This window comes from Columba livia, chromosome 9, assembly GCF_036013475.1.
Source record: "Columba livia isolate bColLiv1 breed racing homer chromosome 9, bColLiv1.pat.W.v2, whole genome shotgun sequence".
NCBI lineage: Eukaryota > Metazoa > Chordata > Aves > Columbiformes > Columbidae > Columba > Columba livia.
Genome location: NC_088610.1, coordinates 4,830,322 through 4,853,043, shown reverse-complemented (window position 1 = coordinate 4,853,043; position 22,722 = coordinate 4,830,322). Strand labels below are relative to the sequence as shown.

The window sequence follows — 22,722 nt, the reverse complement described above, 5'->3', positions numbered from 1 at the left end:
CGCTTATCAACGAACCCACTATGATGTGTATATTTGCACAATCTGAAAAATTAGTATCTTTATCCAAAATGCTGATGCTGGCAGGAAGGGGAAGTAACTTAGGACTGGGGAAAAAAGTTCGCTAAGTCAGTTATTAAAAGGTCAAGCTCACCCTTCTCTGAGCGGGTTTGGGAGATGATCAAATACCTACACTACTGTTAGTGTCATCCAGAGGAACGATGCCAGGCCTTAACTTCTCCACCACTTCGTTAACCCAAACATAGTGTACGTGTTCCAAACATCCAGCAGAAAGGGATGCGTGAGAGAAACTGAACAACTACTCCAAGAGATTTATAAACAAATTATTAATGGTCACTTCATCTTAGCTTTGAGTTACCTGCATTTCTAAGCAGACGAATAACCTCCTGCCTCTTCGGTGTAAAAAGTATTCCAGTTCCAGAAAAGAGAGTTTTAACATTAAGGCATACATACAGCTAGGTTGTTTGCTTTCATTTAATAAAGATCGATTTACTCATACTCAAATACATGGAATGTTGGCACAAAACTAAAGCTCTTGTGGAACAGCTACCAATCATACACAAATATTCCGTGAGGTCCTCTTGACTTGCATTTTTCTGATAGATACACCACAAAATGGCTTTAATAACACAAACTGAATGCTGGATCAAACCTCTAAATAATAAGTAGCAGATAAAGTAAATGGTTCGCTTTATTTGTAAATTATGTACAGAATACACTTTTTTTTTAATCAAGATGGAGCAGGAGAAAGAAAACAGCCATAATTTCCAAACTGTGCTGCTTCCTTCACCTGCTGGAGATGACATCTTTCTCTGAACCAGATGTACAAAACCAGTTTGGATTTCCTCAGTTGCTGGCACACAGCCTGCAGAAACAGAGAACGCTGCAGCCAAATTCAGCACTACCGCCTTTTTGTATGTGCAGCAAAATACTTCTGCTAAAACTAGTTGTCTTCGCGAATTTTTCACAATCTTTTGAAAATAAAATCAAGAAAAATACCAAGAAAGCTGTGAGCTATGAAAGGTTTTACCTAACTAGCTATCAAATGAGTATAACTAGGGATAATCTGAGATTTGGTCATTCAACTTTTACCTGTTTCACAAAAGCAAGTTTGAGAAGCGAAACTGATTGATCAGTTATGCAAGTACCAGAAAACTACGGTTTTCAGTATGTTTGAGGACAATCTGGGCAATCTATCAATCAACAGAAAACTTGTCAGATGGATAAAACTTCCTTAAATGGATATTAATGATTAACATGGTACCAAGTAATCAAGTTAATGGTTAAAAAAAAATGAAGGAACTAGATATAAAACTGTTCGGTAACACGTACATTTCAGCAAACGAAGATGCTACTGTATGGTCTATGTTTTGGTGATCAGCCAACAAAGAAAATCCAACTCTTTGCACATACTTAGTCCCCAAACCACAGTGAGTTATGATTTTTCATGTGAAGGCCTACTTTCGGTATCTTCCTCCTCTTCCTCTTCACAATCCTCTTCATCTGTTTGCTGTTCCAGTTCCTCTTTTGTGATCATTTCAAAGTCGTTTCCATTGCCACTACTGTGCTGGGACCTGTCGTCTTCACGCCTGTCACTGTCAGTGTCTGAATGCCGCTCTCCTCCTGAGCCGTCTGTTCCCGAGTTCCTCGTTGCTTCTGTTTTCCCATCGTCTTCTTCCTTCTTCTCGCTATCTGATTTCTCCTCACTGTCGCATTTTTGCTGCTTTTTGGATTCTGATTTTTCCTCTTTCTTTGAGTCTGCTTTTGGTCCTTTGTATTCGTGTGTGTACAGGGGCCTGAAGGAGTCAATGAATCCCACGTCTGCTGTGAGGTTTGGCAGGAACCAGAAGTGGTGCCTTCCTCCAGTAATAAGCCAGATGATAAGGAAAAGGATGCAGCGAGCTGTATGGAAAAGGTGAAATTCATCCACACTGTACAACTATGGTGTGAGAGATATCCACTACCACCCTCCCAAATCCAGGGACAGGGCTTGCCTTGGGAGAGAATCTCATTCTGCAGCAACATGATGGAATAGTTTGTTCTCACCACGTCTCCCCACCCCATTAACCATGTATTTTATCTATTATTCGGCTCTTATCCCCTCTGCTGAAGAAATATAGGACAAAAAACACCCTAAAAACCTGGTTACACCACTCTCACTACTGAATCTCTTCATATATATAGTTCTTGGGTTTGTTTTGCCTTTTTTTTTTTAAATGGAGGCTGTAAAAAAATCTCCACTATGCAGGAAACACAAACAGGTGACACAAGCTTGTGTTTTCCTTTATTCTGTGGCCCAATTCTGACACCCAGTGGCCAGAAGGGAAATATGTACAGAGAATCAGTCTGGCTATTGCTGGGAAGTCAGACAGTTACACATCTCAGACCACATATATCAAGCAACCTGTGTCTTCCCCCTTTTAGCCTTCCCTGGCTGATAAAGCGATGATGACGGACACTTACCAACGGCAAGAAGAAGAATACTGGCGACAAAACAGCCTGCGCCTACACTGAGGTAATAGACACCAACACGCATTTCTGCTGGCCAGAGCGGGAACAGCGTTGCAGCTATAACGGCAATCACTGAATAGAAAGATAAGGAGAAAAGCTTGAGGAGCACGACTGGTTTTCCCCTGGTACATGTAAAAATGTTCTAGGCTCAACATTTATTCAAGGTACTGGCTTAGCATAGTACGAGCTACTGACAGTACTTTAGTCCTTGACTAAAACCTTGTCTAGTCCCAGAGCTCCTGTTCTCGTGTGGAGCAGGGGCACCCCCAGACCACGCTCAGTGACCCGATGTTGCTGTGCTCAGAGCAAAGAGCCGCTCCGAGGAGAGGGCACGAGCGAGCGGGTGATCAGGGAGCTGCTGTCACCAGCACGGCAGGACACAGCACAGCAGGGAGCTGGGTGGAGGGGGTGTCCCCAGGAGTGAACAGGGACTCTGAGGAAAGGGGGTGCTCTCATGGTGAGGAGGCTGGGAGGTACAGGTTGAGGTGTCAGACCAGCAGTACTGAGATCTGTTAGCTCACTGGTGTCAAGTTGCATCAATACTTATTTAGATTAAAAAATAAAATTAACTGATTCGGCTTACCCTGCACAGTACAAGTTCTAAGGTCAGAAAGCTATCACTCACAGTTTCAAATAATTCCTTTAACATCTTTCACATTTTTATACATATCCTACATTTGTCTGTTGGGCAACTTACTCGTTAGTTTAAAGCAACAGAAATTAACAGCTTGCAAACTTGTGCAAGTTCATATATTTGCTAGAGCACACTTCAGGTTTGGGTTTGTTTAAGTGTGTGTAGCTCCTCAACCACAAGACCAAAATTCACATAACCAGACAGGTATCAAATCACACTGACATTGAAGAGGAAAAGCTTTGTCCAGGGAAAAGGCAAACCTCCTCACGGACAGACAGACCTGCTGATACTGTGACTACATTTACAGTGTGCACATTTATTTCTACTCTTACTTACCAAGTACAAGTCCCATGGCAAAAGTTTTAAAGTGAACAGGGTCATAGATCCACACGTACACCTAGAAGAGAAATAATGTGGTTTACACTTGGAAATCAAGCTCTCTGATCAATGATTTCATTTATTCCTCTATCCAAATGCTTATGGCCGTGTTGCAATACACAGGCACAGAAGGAGATGACCAGCCCCAGGGCCACACACCCACGTGCCCACACTGACCGCCTTCGCTACGGGATGGTTATCAGTGGAGCTGTGTGGCTGGAGGCCCAAGGACGTGGCGCAGAGCCGGGCAATGTGCTGGCTGGGCTGGAGCCTTCCAGCCAGGAGGGGAGGAGGAAGGGAAGGAGCTTCCACACAGAGAAAAACAGGCTGGATCTCTCAAAGAATTACTTCATGAAAGAAGCTATACCCAGAGTAACTTACAGGGGATGTAAAATCCTGGGGAAAACAATCAGGCAGTAAAAAGTGATGCGGAAATATAAGATTCAGAAATATCACCGAATCAAGGTTTCTTTTCATCTTTCTTTATTCATTAATGTTGTTCAGCATGAAGCCAAAAAAACTTCTGTAAGAAACACAAAAAGTTCCTCAAGTGCACCACGTGCAAACAAAAAATACTTGTAGTTTTGCAGAGATTCCCTTAAGTGGGAAAAACACCAGACTGAACATATAGACAAAGCAACCAGCTGAAACATTCAATTCGGCCTCAGTCCCATCTGATGGCCTCAGATAAGTATAATTGTACCCTCTGTGCCACAGCGCTGTTATCTGAATGTCTACAGTTGCAACACTCAGTACCAAACGTTTGTGCGGGAACTGTGGATCCATTTCATTTGCTCAGCCTTGTGAAAAAACAAGGCTGCTTGGTAAAGTGCAGAACTTTCCAAACTAGAAAAACTGGGCTTTTTTTTTTTCCTTACCAAACTAAACACTTTGAATCTTAACTATTGTTAAGTACTGCTATAGTGCAAATACAGTCCTGGCCCCTCGTTTTGAACACCGCAGGCATTCCGGTGACAACAGGGAGGACAAGAGGTAGGTGTGATGCTGTATGAGGTGGGATGAAACAGAGCAAGGTAGGTGGTAAGAGAAAACAAACATACATAGAGGAAGCAATTTTCCACGCAAGTGATTTATTTACAGCATTTGCTTAGGGGAGATCCCAGTACAGTGACACATGGCATCAACACAGAGCACAGTATAATTTTGCTGAAGTGAAGGCTTACCACCTCTCCCAAATTTTAAAAGCACAAATATGACTCTACATTACAGAGCTCTTAAAGAATTCAATTATTTGTCTTCCAGGAAAACAAAGTGCAGAGAAGTATTTAAGACCACAATTTCAGTGGTAAAGCCAGGACGAGAATTCAGGACTGCCTAAGTGCCACTGTCTGCTCAGATCACAGAACCAGGCAGCTTCTGGATAGCAGATACTTTTGGTTTCCCCCCCTGTGATTGATCATGTTCTAAAAGGCTTGTGTTTTGTTTAGAGATATTTCAGCGTGACAATGGCCATAAAATAATTTGGGCTGGAAGGGACCTCAGGAGGTCTCTCGTCCACCCTCCTCTTCAAAGTGGGGTCAGATGTGAGGCCGGCCCAGGTTACTCTGGGCTCTACCCAGGCTGGATTTGAAAGCTCCTCAGCCTGGAGGCTGCAGAACTGCTCTGGGCATCTTGCACCAACACCCCACTACACCCTGCGGACAGACAGACAGCTCACCAACACTTAACTACGTGTGGTTAAGTTTTCTTTCAGATTTTCTTAAGTTACTGTCCTACCTTTATCTCCATCTCACCTCTTTGTAAATATCTAAAAATCGGATGTTTCAAGATCAGCCTTCATATTGCCATTAATTTTTCTTTCAACGTGAGTTTGCAAAAATACAGTAAATTAACATCTTATCTGACAACAGTACATTGGCACTAATAGTTATAAAGCACCCGTAAATCCTACCTCATTTCCATCCAAGAAAACTTGGTCTTCATGTGGCTCAAGTTTAAATTTCCTCTTAGTTTCCTTTTTCTTGGGTGTCCCCGGGGTCTCATCCTGGGGACAAACACAAATTACACATATATTAAAGAAACAAAAACCCCACAAACAAACAACAAAACCAAACACAACCAGCAAGAGGGGTCTAATTTCTAGTATTTGAATATATTAACTATTTGTTTGCTTATTTTGTTTTGTTTAAAGTGAAGATGCTTTATTTCCTCCTGTTCTCATTTATTACCAAGTGAGTATCTCAAAAATAAAGGAAAATTGTAAGGAAAGAGAAATTTTATTTTCAGCTAGTGTCTAAGGATGAGAATATGTCTTCAGGGTTACATTATGTCTTCAAATGCATAGCAGAAAGTCTGCATAAAAATCAACGTTCAACGCTTCATAATCACTGCTTTATTAGAATTATTTAGTACCTTGGTGCCACATTTACCACATGCGGCTCCTTTCAGAATCAATTTCTGCCTGTTTATTCCCTGCCCTCCTCAATCTCTTTTTGGGTCTTGTGCTTCCTCTTCCCTGCCTCCCATTTCTTTTTCTTTGCTTGAAATTAACTTTTTAAGTTTTTTCCTATGTTGTTGTTCAAGTTACTACCCACTGATTTACATAGTCCACTAAAATATCATTTCAATAATTAATGATCGGTTTAAAAATTAACATTACATTTAATAATGTATCACTCCAGATGACAGAGAACTGGAAGGGTCCGTAACTTTCATTATTGGCATTTAAAGTACTTCAGGAGTTAGGTCATCTTATACTGGCTTCTATGTTTAGAATGTCAGCAAGATTTTGTTTATAATTCTTTTATTAGACATGCAGTGTTCTTCTGAGATCCAGACCTTTGTACACAGATCATACCTCTCACTAAACATGCCATTATTTCACTTAGGAGTGGCTGGAATCACTTTTGAAGACTATCCTGCTGACTCTCACTGCACTCATACCACTCTATGCAGAAGCAAAAACACACCCCTTCATCAAGTTTCTCCTGTGGATTCCTAACATTTTAATTTAGGAATTCTGTTCTGCTAATAAAAGAAATCAGGAATGAAAATGTGAACAAGCACATGAAAACTTGTACTGCAATAACAGCTTGCACTTTAAAGAAAGTAAATCGTAAATCCGAAAACCAGGCATTATGCAGATTAGTAACAGAGCTGCCATACACCAAAGTGCCCAGTGTTGCAGAGCTATTTCCAAGCACCAAATATCACATATTACATTCCGAACATTCTTATTACCAAACACTGCAAAACTGTTTTTGTTTCACACATGCAGCTGCGCTGTTCCGAGATGTGAGATCCCATGAACACTTGTACAAAGCATCACTGCCCACCGCAGCTGAACAGTTTAACTCAATCTACATTAGAGATGATGAGGCACACAAAGGCCCAACTGAAGCCTCTTTTTTGATCTAGATCAAAATCAGAAGAACTCCAAAGTTCAAAAAAAAAAAAAAAAAGCAGTAAATTTTAGAGATGAAAAGAGGCAAAAAAGGCACATCACATTTTAGAACAACTATAACCATAATTTTAAGCCAATGTAATCTTGTAATTTAATGTATTCTCTGTGACAGGGTCATCACTTCTCTCACCTTCTTACACTCCTCTTTTTCACCATCCTTTTTCTTTTCCTTTTCTTTCTTAGTTTTTTCATCTTTGCCACTTTCCTTCTTGCTCTTTTTCTCCTCCTCTTTCCCACTCTCGGCCTTTCCTTTTTCCTTTTCTTTCTTTATATCCTTGTCAGGTTTCATTTTCATCACTTTCAATGCCCGATGAAAGAACTGTTTTTTCAGCAGCCTTAACATGAAAAAAGTTAAATGGTACATTTAAGTGTGGCTTCAATAAGAACATTTACACTTGATTACATTATTAGATACCAGTTTAGATTATCTAATATAATAATGAATAGCATGACAAAAGACAGAGCTCCCCATCATCTGCTCTATTTACAACCATATACACCAGACCTAATTTCGCTGTGTCTCACTTCTTGCTTTGCTTTTTTTGTTCTACTGTTCAAAACTGGGTTAAAATCCATACTTTTCTGTGGCAGCATTTTGTATAGATACAAAGGAATACAAAAGATGTAGGATGGAGGAAGCCACCAGGTCAATTTAATTATCTTTCCCATTAACGAAACTCCATCCAATTTTCAAGCTTATGTTAATGAATTTCATAGCAAAAATTTAAAAAATGGGCATACTGTTTGTCAAGTTCCTTGGTAAGAGGTGCATGACAAAATAGAATCACCCTGTTGGAACCGCAGCACATACGTAAGGACTCTGAAACTACAAACATACCTTACAGGAAGCCTATCTATGGCCAGCAGGGCACCAGAAGCAGTATTTGGTAATCTTAAGGTTCTCACCAACAAGTAACTTCCTTGAAAGGGTCACAGCCAAATTCAGAACAGAGACTGAGAGGAAGCCACAGGGTATGAAATCCAAGCACCCATTCACACCAAAAATCCTGATTCTATGCCTCAAATCGATTTTATTCGTCCTTGACTTCTTCCATCTCCTGCTGCAGGCCAAATCCTTATGCTGGCCTACTGACTGTTAAATTAGGAAAACTCACTAAAGAGAGAGAAGTCATTCAACCAATTAAACTTCTGTGCATGCTGACCATCAAACCAAGTTGTTTCAGGTAGATATAAAAACTTCCTTCAGGCAATTGTTGACATGGATTGTCTTTCTAGCAAAAAAAAAATCACTTGTTTGGGAGAAACTACTTTTCCTCACAGCTGCAAGTTTAGGGGGCTCAGGTAGTGAGCAGCGCACAGGACAGGTCTGGCCTGCAGGACAGCTCTTCCACTTACAGAAGCGACCTCTGTCTTGGATGGAATACAAAAAGACAGGACGATGCAAGACCTGCGGCTCAGAGCATGCAGCCAACAGCCATGTCCTGAAGTGGAACAGACCCTGACGTAACTAACAAAGTTCACATTACTGCTGATTCCCGACCTGTTAACCCTCTACGAATGTGCTGAACAAGGCATTATCGATGTAGCTTATTTGTGAACAAAACCCCTCAAAAGAAAACTGGCTGAACTTAGATCAATGTGTAAGTGTACAGGGAGAGCTGATGTACTAGAGCAGCCATATCAATTCAGTTCCTAACTTGTTTTAAATGTGCAACTGATAGATGCAGTTGATAATGGATGAAGGAGCAGGATCTGATGTTCAGTTTTTGTTTGATGGAGAAGGTAAAACAAGCAATAACCACACCAAGAGAGTTAAGGTACTTGTTTTTCATATGAATTAGAGCTTAAACAGCCTCTTATACTGAAGAGACTAGTTGTATTAAGACATTTCTTCATCCTTTCCAAAAGGCAGAGGAAGCAGACAGTGTTAACGTTTAAAGCTCTGAAAACAGCTTCAGTCGCCAAAGGTGGCCTTAGCATCAGCAATATAGAAGCAAGCAAGAGAAATCAAACCGCACACATGGTATGGTGCCAAATGGATCATCGAGGCATGAAACGATACTGGTGATAAAAATCAGTGCCAGAGAACAGCGGATTTTCTTTGCACACTGCTCAGGCATTCTTTACACTGCTGGAGCTGAAGGGCTTAACCAACTGTCATCTCATCCGGTGTTTTAGTAACTGAAGAACAAACACACAGACTTCTACCTCAGTCCAAAGATTCCAGAAGGGAAGACTTATTTTTATGCTTGCATTAAAAAAATGCTTTTTTTCCTAAACTTTCTTGAAGAAATCAGCAAAAGGATTAAAGTTCAAGCACAGAATCAACCCTGCCTCAGCCCTGGAACTGGGGGAAGAATCTCACCTTGCTGGATGGCTATCTAAAAAAATGCCAGAAAAAAAGACTAAATATTAGCCATTTTCTTCATTTCCAAGCAGCTTTCGCAGAGCTCTCAAAACACAGGCAGTCCCTTTTACCCTATGCATCTGCCCCAAATGAGTGACAGTCACAATATGCCATTCATCTAAACAAAGCACACAGAGTACATCAAGCAGCAGAGAAATAACATTTGAGAGGCATAAATTGAACCTCCAAGTCCAGCTTCTGCTGTGATGGCAGAATAGGTCCACGGGAAGGCAGGACTTGAGAGCTCTGACCCTACCAACTTAAAATAACTATAAAATTTAGGAAAGTAATTTTGTTCATCTTGCTGCTCCAAGAAGCATAATGAAAGCAAGGAAGAGTTTTGAGAATAAAGATGATGAAACTACATTTCTGGTGTGACACTCTCAAACACAGTAATAAAAATATAATCATTATTTTTACATACAACCACAAATGTTTTACAGTGCAGGAAGCCTGAGTGAAACTGGTTCCTAAATAACTAAGACATCTTGACAGCTACGCTCATTAATAAAATCAATGAATTAGGCTAGGTCATACCTGTTGCAGTAATCAACTACAGACTCTCGGGTTGTAAATAAAGCCTCTTCTCCTTTCTTTGCTTTTGCCCATTTAGAATCCAGGAGGCAATCCACAGCTTTTGAGGCTAGAGGGAAAAATGGAATTAAAAATGTGTTAAGATTGCTTAAATTTATCTTAAAATTTAGCCTACGTTCCCTGAACCACACCAACCAGTCAGTCAGTTCAGGCGATGTTCCACATTCTCTCAATCTTTAAAGTAAGACCAGCCACTATTCTGAAATACTTTACTCTTGACAACTATACACGTTTAAATCACAGAGTTAAAAGTTACTGTGTTTACTTAAGGCTAATAAGATAAATTTTATGGCTATCTAATGCCTAGATAAATTTTCACACCCAAACTCTAAGATCAGTATTTATTAGATGAAGCACTAATAATAAAAACAAAACAAGTCCTCTCCCTGTCCCCCCCGCCAGGTACAATGTTAGAAGAAAGTTTCATTCTCTAATTAAAAATACCCCTACCAATAAAATAATCAACTCGGTGGCCCATCATGTTGGTGGATTTTGTTGGACAGTTGAAACGTAAGTATTTAGCAACAGCCTTCTCCTCTTTGAACGGCTCACCCACCTCCTACAACAGTAAAAGTGCAAAATTAATACAGTTTTAAACACATGGGAAAATCATTCATTTGGGTTCAAAAATCAGACATTGCAAAGTCCTCATTATTTTATGGCAATATATAAATAACAAATAAAATGTAAGAGATGTGAAACTAGATCAAGTAAATTTTCCGAAGAACTTTCTCTCTACATAAAGAAAACCAGGAGGAATTCTTAAGTTACATGATTTGAACGTAACGACTATGAACGCTTTTAACAGCTCTGGAAAGAGAGCAAATTAAAGGAGGAGCTAAGAGGAGGGCACTGGGCACACAGGAAGCTGCTCAAGGCACAACAAGCTTGGAGAAAAACAGTTGTGAAGTTGGAGAGCAAAGAAACAACAGTGAGGAATGAGTATGTATGAAATGACAGCAATGTAGGCATACCGACAGAATACAAAACTGCTTGAATTTCATGTGAAAGAGGATAAAACCATGTTGAAAAGAAGCTGGAAGATTTGGCTACGAAATGTCAGTACCACTGCACGACTATAAAATGACTTGAAACTTCAGAGTACCATTGAGGAGATTCTTCCAGTCTAAAGACCAGGAACATCAGGATGAAGTACTCAAACATCAAACCAGACATTTTACAAAGAGGGAGCCCTCAGTCTGCACACAGAGTTTATTAATACACAGGATTTATTAATTCTGTACATTTACCAACTTGCAGAGAGGTAGCAGAACTCAGGTTTGTAAGACAGAAGGATGGAGATGGTCATTTTCAAGTATGTAAAATTAAGACCTAATATTTGCAAGCAGGAAAGGACAACTTTACTAATGTTCCTGCTTTGCAACAACATACCTGAAAAAAACATTTTCCATATTACAATGACTCAAGCAAACTCCCTGAAAATTCCTTTCTGTGGGACTGTTTTTCATCAGTAATTCTCAATGTTCCCCTCCCCGACCTGCAGATCAGTAACAGAATTAACACTGGGACATCTTTTCAGACTGCCAGTACCTTTTCCATACCTATTCTTCTCATGCTGGCCAAAGAAATAGATTACAGAAGCCACAAAACAGATTGGTGACATACAGGAATGTGTAGAATTCAAAGATTCTATTTAAAGACAATGTTTTTAAAGGTCAATAAACATATACAAGCTCTGTTAGCACTTTTGAGATGTGTAACCATAATACTGAAAGCATATTAAACGGAAATGCAAGGTCAAACAGATGTTGTTACAGCAGAATAAAAACTTCAGATGGTGAGAGAGTTGTTAATTTTCAACAGTTTGCAAGGCTAACCTTCAAAATCCACTGGTTAATGAATTATCCTTCCTGACTGGATTGTTGCTTTTCCTATCTGAGGACAATTTTAAAGAGAATAACACAGACATGAGATATCCAAATGACCAAAAGCATTCTGTAGTTTGTTAGTTCTGAGATTACTGACATTTAAAACCTAAATTCTTTATATGCATGCAGGAGTATGCTCTCATACTCACCAGTTAGGCAGTTTTAAAAACATTTGCCCAAATTGAGACAGATGACCCTAACAGTCCTTATATAGATTACATTAACTCCTTCTCCATGTTATTTTTTTTTCAATGATTTAAAAATCTGTATAAAACATCAGATAACTCACAGAAAACAATTCACTAACCGGCAGTGTGTGTATGTACATAATTTATATGCTGTGGTTTGATGTCCCCTGATACACTGCAGTTGTACCAGTGATTGTAAACCACTGGCTATATTGCCAAGTTTGATACCAAACCAGATTTGGTTTAACAGCAATGAAAAAAGTGACAATGCATTTAAAGAAAATGAGGGAAGGTGTACCATCATCACTGTATGGCAAATGCACTAAAGTACCATGGAAAACGATGACTATGTACAGCAACCCAGTCCCAAAACAATGCTTTTCTAATATTTCCTACCAGCAAATGAAACTTAGAGGGCAAATGTTCTTCACAGCACAGACTGTAAAACAGGCAGAGAAGCTTCAGATTTTCACATCAGTGTTAATTCCTCCGTTAGAATGTTTTTTTCTTCCTAAAATATTTATGACTCTGCTAGGCCATGTGATACACTCACTATACAGGCAGTGGCTGGCACTAGATTTCTTTTTTTTTACTGCTCCTTACTGTCTATTGCTTTGTCCTTTTCTGTGGGATAGTTCCATAATATCCCAAACAAAAGCAAAATCTGCCCTATGAGAAAGACTGCCACAGTTTAACCCCGCTCATTCTGAGCAAGTTTCCCCTGCAATTTAATCCCCATTTCTCCTCCTATTTTCACCCCTTTATTTGAAGAGACATGCTTCTGTTAAAATATTAAAATAGATGACTGTCAGAATATTAAATTTCATTATAAATTTTTTTACTATTATCTTCCAAACCAAATTATAGCACAGTGCATTTTGAACTTCCCTCAGTATGCTGATGTACTTCCCAGTTAACTTCCAACCGGGACTGCAGCAGCAAAGAGACCTGTATACATTGAAAATAAAACCATCTGAACTGAGCTATTAAAACGAGCATGCCCATGAGGTTCCTTCTCCCCTTCATCTCTAACTAAGGGTGACTTATTGTGGTTCTCTTACTCTTGGAACCCTTCAATAGATGTCAAAAGGCCAGGGTATATTCGTGGTCTGAAATGTCACCCTTTTTTCCACCTCGCTTTGTATCACAGTTGTGAGAAGACAAGCAGAACCCAAGACAGGCTGATTTCCTTCCACAGCATTATAATGTAAACAAGGTTTCTGGAAAATCAGAAGAGAGTAAATGATGACTATCACTAGCAAGACAACTTATTTCACATGCAGACAGACATGTTACAATGATCTATGCTAAAGGCTCATCAATATTCTTTGATTTCAATAAAATTAATATCTAGATTATTCTTTTGCTCCTACATCTGAGAACTTAGATTTGCAGAACACTGTCCCTCGCAGAAAACCTCTGAAGCCTAACAGTTTATACAGTTTTCAGATAAGGAAAAGAAGAAATGTAAGCACATTTGTCATGTGCGGCCTGTTTTTCAAGCTGAGCGGCTATGTCAAAAATGACATTACGTCCACCCATGTTCCATTCCTCCTACTTCTCCTCATATTATAAGGGCACAACAACTGCATTAGAATTACCTTCCCTGAAGATGGTCTAAGCACATCAAAGCTTGGGCTGAATGGCAAGACTATATTTTTCCTTCCCCTGTTGACTCTCAGAACCCTAGACTAGAAGATGTCCTGTGGCAGGGGAGTGGGTACTCCTCATTCACTCTGCTGAAACATTCATATTTTACCTAAAATAAATCAAGATGCAGTAGGAGAAAGAAAAAGCACACAAATTAGCATGATTTATCACTGGGTGGGAGTGGGTAGGGAGAAACAAACACATTAGGGTCTCCGGATTTGCTTTTATGACTCCATCTATATTTTCTTCAATGACTAATAAACATAAAATAGTCTGACTCCTGCACTGATGACCAGCACACGGATTGCCTGAGGTCTCCTAAAAGAAACTGTTGCAGACCCATGCAGAGAAACCAGTTCTTCTGGATCACCACGGCTGTGTGCTAGCCACAAGACGTTAACTTTTCTTTACAGAAGAAGATTAACAGATATTTTCTGGCCTATACATATCCTATCAAAATATTTGTTTGCTTCCTTCTTTTCAGCCGTCACTATTTTTCTTGAGCAAAAGCTGTAAATATAGAGTTCTAAAACACGTGCCAAAGGAGCAATGTACAGCACTTTGAACACGTCAGCTTCGGTCCCCTTCTAACCCTAAATGTTTTGTTTTGGCTTTTCCCCTCCCCACCTCCAAAAGTGTAATTCAGATTTTCAAAAGACAGTGATTCTTCTTTTACTGAAAAGTGGGGCTGCTACTCTGAATTTATATTTTTCTGCGTTCCCCGCTGCCAAACTTTGCTTCTTCCTCCTGTATCATCTGATACTGTTCTGTGTTACCATCCCAGTCAGTTTTACTAGAATTCATGAGAAAAAAAAGACAAATGGGCAAACTGAATTAAAATCTGCATCACCGAAAAACTGAATTGTAATTTCTTAAGATCCTTTCCACGCTCATTCACAAAAACTACAGCACTGGAAGTAGCAATGCAGCTGTCGCATGTTTTCCTTCCAGCAGAGCCCAAATCAAGACACAACAGAAAATATTGATTAGTAGATGTCCTCCATCAGAAGACTCTCAAAACTTGAATCCAGTGATTCAAAAGGAAAAAAAAAAGTTAACAAGGAAAGTATGTGCCATTAATGGCATATACAGGGCATTGATGCCACCTCAGCCATCAATTTGCAGTGAGACATTTGCCTAAGAACTGTTTTCTCTCTTCCTAAGAGCAGTATTTATACACATTAACATTTCTAGAGTAGAGGACACAGCACTGAGGTGCTGCTCAAGTGCTATTAACCACAACGCAAAGATAAACAAAACTTCCCATGGGCAGAATAAAACCATGCACAATGGAATCCAGCCAAGGTAATTAAAACTTAATGCCTACTTAACAGTCAAACTGCAGACCTGCCAACAAAGTGCCACGTGTTACCCAGCTGAATGCTTGTCAAAGTAACCAACTCTGAAGATTTTGTGCTCAAGTGAGTTATTTCAGCTCTTGGACAAAAATACGGTTCCATACGTGGATATGTGTTTTTTTTCCGAGAGATGAAATAGCTTTGATCAAGCTGCTGGAGTAACAGGCATTCAGAGACATCCCCTGTCTTTTGAGATGTAAATGTCTAAAAAAAAAAATAAAAAATTAAGCTAGCTGTTAGATGTGTTTTATTTTAATAAGTCCTTTATATAGAGCAAGCATTCTTCATTTCAGAAATTTGTATAATGTGGGGACACATTGGCTCAAACAATCTGCTTCCCACAGACCAGTCCCTTTTCACTCCTGCACGTCTGAAGTAATTCCATGTTAATTACAGTTAAATTGCTGTCAGGAATGACACTCTGAAAACTTTACCTTTGAAATGTCTTTATTCAAACTTTTGAAGTTAAGATTTCTGCAACTTCCATAACTTTCAGTTTGTAGCCAGAGGAAGAGCCTAAACTGTGCAATACAGATTGAGCAATGTGTCTTTTCATGAAAATGCATAGAAAACACATCCTTCCTGTTATCACTTCCGAGGGAACACACATAAAGTAGGCTTGTTAGAACTTAGAAGACTTTTTTTCACATCTCATCTCACATGTAGCTGGCTGACCTAACTACCACAATTTCAATCTTGATGACAGACAATATCCTATTAAAATTATTCAGAACCCCGTTTCTGTACACATAGTTATTTGTAACTGAACTCTATTACATCAGTCTCTTCCAGTTGAATATACCTGTTCCTGCGAAGAACCTTCCTCTTGTCAAGAAATACAGCTCTGCCTAATGACAATGGGGTTTTCAAATGCTGGACATATATAAAGTATGGTAGTCTATTTATTAAGGAGTACATATCACCCTAAAATAAGTACACGCTTCTAGAGCACTTGAAACAACTACAAATAAAATTTCCACACTTCATTTTAAAAGAAGAAACTTGCAGCATTATCCTGAAACATGATAATCATACTGTAACTATGCCAATAGAGTCCAAAAAGAGCTTTAAAAACGCTCACCAAAAACAACAACAAAAAAACAAAGCGCCAAGAAAAATACATGTTGTTTTAGTCACTGACCAATTAGGAACATCCTCTGGGCATTCAACAGTATTCTTTGTTTGCTGTCTTGTCTTCCCATTGTTGTCGACATAACACTGGGAAACTAATAAGATGCAATACACATTTATCTGTATAATTATATCACAAATTTAGGCCACAATCTTAAAGCTTAAGTGTTAACACCCAGACATTGATTTCATTACTGACAATCCAGGAAATACTTCTGCTAACAGGCTTGAAATTAAGCATGTGCTTAAGTGCCTGCAAGACCACAGCCTTGGGTATTATACAAAACATCACGCTACATTTAAGTTGCTTTTGATGGATGCTTTATTGAGCTATTGTCGTCCTTACTAAGAAACAGTCTATGATGATTATGAAAAGAGAATAATTCTGTAATGTGTTACGATAATTCATTGAATGCCTGTGATTGATAAGGTTTGCTTAACAAGATTCTGATTAATTACTCTTTGCATCTATTCCCCTCTCCACCCCCCCGAATAATCTGAATTAAAGGAACAAAAAAGGAACCATTAGAGTACAGACACTTCTCCATCTTCTGGGGGGAAGGGAAAGTGGGCTGGGAAGGGAAAGGAAGGGAAAGGAGAGAGGGCAACCAAGCAGAAGGATGACATATGAAGCACGCATTGTTTAACAGCTCTATGATTTCTCTCATGAATATTATCTCCACTTACAGAGCAATAAATCCCAAACAAACACTATTTAGGCTTAGGGTTAATAATACATAACAGTAACAGGCATTACGGCAACTGATGCTGTAACTATGCCCAAAATATCCATTAGAACCTCTGTAAAACTCACTGTTAAAAGTTATATATCAGGAAGTCCATATTTGCAGGTAAGTGAAATACCTAAACAATCTTCATTTTGCTTTTAACACCGTATAATTCTCACTGCATTTCAACACGATCTTAAAGCTGATTAGGTTTATTTTCTGATGCGAGTGTTTGTTTACGTTTTCTAAACCCAAATTTCCTTTCCTTACTACATTATTTCCTGGCTGGGGCACGTTTGTTTTTAAGCTGCTTTTACCATCTGTCCCATGTCTTGCTTACAAACCACAGAACAGACAGGCCGAGTGTCAGCTCCAGGCTACGGTGGCTGCTCGCCTGGGGTTTTTTGAGTGTTTGTACCACACTGAGCTATTGTTTGCCATGGGTAACGGGTGAGATCCCAATTATAATAGAGCGATTAAAAACTATTAACAACTCGAAATCTCAAGCTCTGAGATGTACTGTTGAGGGCACAAACCCCGTGAGGACAGAACCGTGGGGCCCTGGGACAACCAGGTGGCCGGGGCCAGGGATGGGCCGGGGAGCCGGGCCCGGGCTTCCCCCGGCCGCCCCTCATCTCCCCCGAAACGCTCCTACCTGCGCTTCCCCACCAGCTTTTCTCGGTATTTACTAAGACTTGTGGATTTGCTAGAAAATTCTCAAGAAAACCTGTCTCCCGGTGCCAGCCCGGGCTTTGACCGACCCCCGATGCGGCGCTCCCGCTGCCCCGGCGGCGGTCGAGACGAGGCCGCTTCCCTAAGCGCCCGGGCCGCCCGGCACCGCTCGCCGCCGCCTCCTCGCAACGGCACGGCGAGGCCGCAGAACCGAGGGGGATGCCCTTCCGAGGGGCGGCCGGGCCACCCCGCACGGCTCGCCCGGCGGGGCAGGGCTACCCTGAAGACGCGGAAGGGGGTGCTGCCGCCCGGGGAGGGGGCGCAGGCCGGGCAGGGAGGGAGAGGCTCGGCTACCTGGATCCGCTTCCTGTGCCTCCGCCGCTCCGCCATGTTGTCCCCGTCTGCTCCGCCGGTGACGTGGGCCGGGGCGGGGGGGAGGCGGCGGCCTCGCGAGAGGCGGCGGGAAGGGCACGCGAGGGCCGCGCGTGCCCCCTCAGAGCGCGGCGGCGGGGCTGGCGGCGGCGGTTCCCTCAGCCCGCCGAGGTTCAGTCCCGCTCAGCGCCTCATCCCCCCTCAGCTCCTCAGCTCTCCGAGCCTCGGTAGCTTCGCCGGGCGGTGCCGGGCTCTGAGGGAAAGCTGGCTCACAGAATCACAGAATGCCAGGGATTGGAAGGGACCTCAAAGGATCATCCAGAGCAATCCCCCCATGGAGCAGGAACACCCAGATGAGGTTACACAGGAAGGTGTCCAGGCGGGTTGGAATGTCTGCAGAGAAGGAGACTCCACAACCTCCCTGGGCAGCCTGGGCCAGGCTCTGACACCCTCACCATGAAGAAGTTTCTTCTCAAATTTAAGTGGAACCTCTTGTGTTCCAATTTGTACCCATTACCCCTTGTCCTACCATTGTTTGTCACCGAGAAGAGCCTGGCTCCATCCTCCTGACACTCATCCTTTATGTATTTATAAACATTAATGAGGTCACCCCCTCAGTCTCGTCCAAGCTCCAGAGCCCCAGCTCCCTCAGCCTTTCCTCACACGGGAGATGCTCTGCTCCCTTCATCATCTTTGTTGCCGTGCGCTGGACTCTCTCAAGCAGTTGCTTGTCCTTCTTCCCTGCCCTGGTTCATCGCTGCCTGCCCGCTGTCCGAGGGGCCGGATTGTGAGGCCTCCCCCTGCAGCGGTCTGGTTAATGAGAAACTCCTCTGAGGGGAGATGTCACCTCTCTGTGGCCAGGCCTCATCCTGCGGGGCTCAGGCCCGGCTGTCTAAAGTTCAGCTCCCAAATTGCCACTGAGGTGCTCGGAGATGTCACTTGGGATGTGAGGACCTGTCCTGCTGGGAAAAAAAGGTGCTTCAGCTTTTAGGCAGTAAAAATCTGTATGTTCAATTTTCATACTCCTAAATAGGCCGCTAGGCCTTAAAGACACTTGATACAGCAGGCCTTTGTTAGTTGTTACTTGAACGCACTCTGCTTGCTAAGACCTTCTCATGTACCTACAGAATCAGATTTAGAAAGTAAAATGGCCTTTTGTCAGGAGTTGTCCTGCGTGCTTTCACCATGAGGTCACTCAAGTTAGCAGAGCATATAATGGTTTATCCTGGCTTCGTGTTTCCAAACCACACCCTGGCACTTTACGATGGAAAAGTATGTACAGTGCTGTATTGTCTTGTCCAGTCCTTTCAAATCTTGTTACCCCTTCCCGTTCCTACAATTTTGGAACCTCTCGGATTGAAAACGAGGTAATTAAAAACTTAGACTTGTTTCCAGCAGCATATTTGCCCCTGAGTCACCATGCCAGTTTTTGTGTTTTTATTGGTACGACGTCTTTTTCTTTTGAATGTTTTCCTCTTGCTGTTGCTGGGTGGAAAATCTATATAAGTTACAAATTAAGCTGACTGACAGCAGAGTGAGTGAACTATAAAAGTATAATTCAAAAGATAAAATTGCAGGTATAGGGAATTAAAGTTTTTTATGGTTACAATAAAACAAAGCTTTGAGAGAAGTGGGAAAACTGCATTTATTCAAAAATAATTGAACGGCAATGATTTCAACAGTTATTTCATGTGCTTAACTTACACTAACAAAAACGCACATTAGAAATGAAGGTTTTCTTATGAAGAAGTTTTAGCCATCTGTAACTTACAGTGTGCTAATAATACACAATGTCTGCAGTGAGGGCTTTACAAGGCGTAGCTCAGAGCCTCTCTGCTTTCCCTGCATAAGCACAAGTTGAACTTCAGCGGGGAAGCTCCTCCCTGCTGTATGGGAGAGGTTGTTTGGAACTGCGCTCCTGTCTGCTCGCTGCCCGCCTTGAGGAGAGCGCAAGCGCCATATGATGAGTCTCATTCCAGATCATCATCTCTCATACCTCTGATTTCAGGCTTTTTTAAGACCTTGCTTAGCACTAGACCTTACTTCTGTGTCTTCAATATACTGCTGATTCACAAAATCACCTTTAATGCATAGCTTTTAATTTTGTATTTATTTTTTTTGGCATGGTATATTATCCGCAGTACATCAAGCTATTTGCTGCCAGAAAAGCACCTTGGATTTCTGGTTAATTTTCTTTTTTTCTTTTTTTTTTTTCACAGAACTTCAAATTCATCTGAAGTTTGAGAAGCAACAACCTGCAGGAGCTCTTCACAGCACAGCTGGACATGAGGCAGCAGTTTGGTGTGCAGCACAAGGAGCTGCCGGGGAACGTGTCCTCCAGTGTGAGGCACTGGATGGTGAACTTCCTACCACTGTGGAGCACAGAGCCCATCAAGGCTGAATCTTAGATGGGACAAGCTTATTTGCAGTCATCGGTATGGCGGGAAAACAGGAGAGAAGTGTCTGAATCTCAAGAAAGCTAGGGAGTGGAAGTGAAGGTTCAACTGGCTCGTGTTTAAGGTTAGTGTCAATGTCAGCTGCAGGGCAGGTTGCAAAAGAAGCATTTCAGAACCATGCAGTAAAATTACAGCCTCTTAAGTGCCAACTGCCATTTTGATTAGAGTAGGATTTCAGAATCATGACCACTGAAATTACTGTTGTGAAGGATATTGCATGCAAGTGGAGTGGTTTCCTTTTTCAACCAAAGTCAAACCGATGACATATCATTAGCCTCTTTTCCCTCATCCTCCTCATCTTTACCCCAACAGAGAGATCTAATACAGCCGCATGGATGCTGGAAACTTAGTTCAAAAAACAGCTGGATACATGCATGAAACAAAAATGTATTATGAGTTATCAAATGTAAAAATCACCTCTGGTTGTCTGTGATAAAGGAGACAAAGGAGACAAAGGAGATAAAGGGAGTATTCTGAGATATTTGCTTTGTTCTTCTCTGCTTTAGGTATCCTCTCTTGGCTTCTGAGGCAGGATGCCAAATTAGGTGGTGTTCCACTCTTTCTGGTACATATTTTCCTGTACCCTTATATTCACTTGTTCCTGGCAATTTATCAACATTTGTAGCTCTAGAGTCACACTGCCATCTGCAATACAGAAATTGAAGTGACACTAGAAGTCTGAGCAAGTGTCTGTTCTGCTGAACAAACCATTCGCTTGTAAGAAACTTATCCACTGGACCCATGGTTGATCCTTCTGGCTTTGGGGGAAGAAAGGGGAGAACACAAATCACAATTACCTCTACTATTGTGTTGACAGGTAGGAAGGCAGGCAGGAGGGGAGGCAGGAAGGAAGGAAGGAGCTTCCAAAGAGGGATTTGAGGAAAACAGGCAAATTCCCCAGCAATAATTTAGGAGATCATCCACAGATGGTAGCATGCAGGCTCTGGAGTGACCTCCCATTTCATCCAGTCAGCTTCAGCACTGAATATGGGTTCAAAATAAAAGGAATATGAGCCTTGTACTGTACAGCGACACATACTTTCAAGGCAGGTTTAGCTAAAATCCACCCACAAACACATGAGTCACTACTCAGAAGCACAATCCAGTGTAGACATATCCTGAGTCACTTCCATCTTAGAAGCTTACAAATGTTTAGTTAGCCACTTAGCTTGCAATTTAGCAGAACAACAGAGATTCATTAGACAAACATCTAGAATTATCTTTCACTAAGAAGCTTCTTAAATCCTTCGACTCTTGCAAGTTCCTTTACATTTCTATAAAACTCAGAATGATTTGATACATATAACTTAGAAAAAATGTAGTTAAGTAGGAATGAATTCCCACTGATTCTGGTCCTTCTGTATTTCTGGATTTTTCACATACTAGTTCTGCTCATTGCTAGAATATATTTTTATTTTAGCAGCAACTGGTGAACTCTAATATAAAGTCATGGCTGTCCTGATGCCGAGTGGCATATCGTGCTTCCTAAAGACTCCAATCAGTTCTGCTGGTGGACATATATATCTGTTAAATAGAAAATACATCAATCCGGGGTTTTTTTTGAAGAACCAGCTGAAGTTTTGGAAAAAAGTTTTAAAAAAATATATACTTGCCTGTATCTCTATTTTTTGGCAGTGGCTGGAGGGGAGGAGAAGAATGGTAATATTTAAGGATATAGCATTAGGAAAAGCATTATTTTATAAAACCATAAAGTTGTTGTTATGACTACAAGTGCTTGAGTTGAAAATATTTGTTACATGGAAGTGTGTGATTCTTGAGTTTACATCTCTCCAATTAACAGATTCAACCAAATTCAAGAAAACAAACCACATTCAAGAAGCCAGTGATTGCTTTACAGAGCATCCTTCAGTGCAGAATATTTCCAGCCTGCTGGAGGCCCATGAATCACAGACTGAGCAGTGCTCCTCTCTACCAGAGCTGTTGGAACCCTGTAACTAAAAGGTAATCAGCAGAAATGAAAACCAGATTGGCTTGATGCTTTCTTTTCTCCCCTTGGTCAGCTGTGCTTTTGCTTTTTGCTGTTTAGATTGATTGATTTTTTTTGTTGTTAATTTACACGCAGGTGCCACATATATGTGTTTTTAAATTTTGATAAAGTGAAACATCTATTCATGCCTTTGCTGTACTATAGGAAAAAAATACTCTATCATTCTATATACAACATGGGCAATAGGCTCCTCTTTTCTACAGTCTAGGTAGGGACATTGTTGGTTAAAGAAGAATGTGTAAGTAGTAGCAAAACTAATGTCTCTCTGGAGAATACAGGCTTAGGTAAACTTGGCAATGGACATAGAAAAGGAATGAATAAAGGTCAAGTCAACAGAATATTA

The 22,722-nt window shown here is 41.1% G+C and overlaps 2 protein-coding genes across 4 annotated transcripts in view; one reads left to right on the top strand and one right to left on the bottom strand.

The window, feature by feature from the left end:
- Nucleotides 1–478: 478 nt before the first annotated feature.
- Nucleotides 479–18,071, bottom strand: SEC62 (SEC62 homolog, preprotein translocation factor). 3 transcript variants are annotated; one of them, XM_065073529.1, is made up of 10 exons: nt 13,606–13,758; nt 13,066–13,224; nt 11,766–11,823; nt 10,378–10,486; nt 9,871–9,976; nt 7,096–7,300; nt 5,454–5,546; nt 3,500–3,560; nt 2,482–2,601; nt 479–1,920 (listed from the first exon to the last, which is right to left on the bottom strand). In XM_065073529.1, the coding sequence occupies exons 4-10, from the start codon at nt 10,406–10,408 to the stop codon at nt 1,454–1,456; spliced, it is 1,083 nt and encodes a 360-aa protein (XP_064929601.1). In that variant the 5' UTR covers nt 10,409–10,486; nt 11,766–11,823; nt 13,066–13,224; nt 13,606–13,758; the 3' UTR covers nt 479–1,453. The 3 variants fall into 3 exon arrangements, with proteins under 3 accessions (XP_064929601.1, XP_064929600.1, XP_021136200.1); XM_065073528.1 differs by lacking the exons at nt 11,766–11,823; nt 13,066–13,224; nt 13,606–13,758 and adding an exon at nt 17,898–18,071; XM_021280525.2 differs by lacking the exons at nt 11,766–11,823; nt 13,066–13,224.
- Nucleotides 18,072–19,910: 1,839 nt separating this feature from the next.
- Nucleotides 19,911–22,722, top strand: part of LRRC31 (leucine rich repeat containing 31) — a 47,404-nt gene continuing 44,592 nt past the window's right edge. Inside the window, exons 1-2 of the mRNA XM_065073524.1 lie at nt 19,911–20,435; nt 22,173–22,333. The gene's annotated coding sequence lies outside the window, so the exon portion shown is untranslated. The remainder of the gene's footprint in view (nt 20,436–22,172; nt 22,334–22,722) is intronic.

What these genes read in the sequence shown, in the direction of transcription:
- SEC62 (XM_065073528.1), bottom strand. Translation starts at nt 17,933, where the DNA reads ATGGCGGAGCGGCGGAGGCACAGGAAGCGGATCCAG. An exon ending in CCGAGTTGATTATTTTATTG is followed by an intron (nt 9,977 to 10,377) that starts GTAGGGGTATTT and finishes TTTTCCCTCTAG; the next exon opens with CCTCAAAAGCTGTGGATTGC. An exon ending in GTAGTTGATTACTGCAACAG is followed by an intron (nt 7,301 to 9,870) that starts GTATGACCTAGC and finishes TTTCATGTTAAG; the next exon opens with GCTGCTGAAAAAACAGTTCT.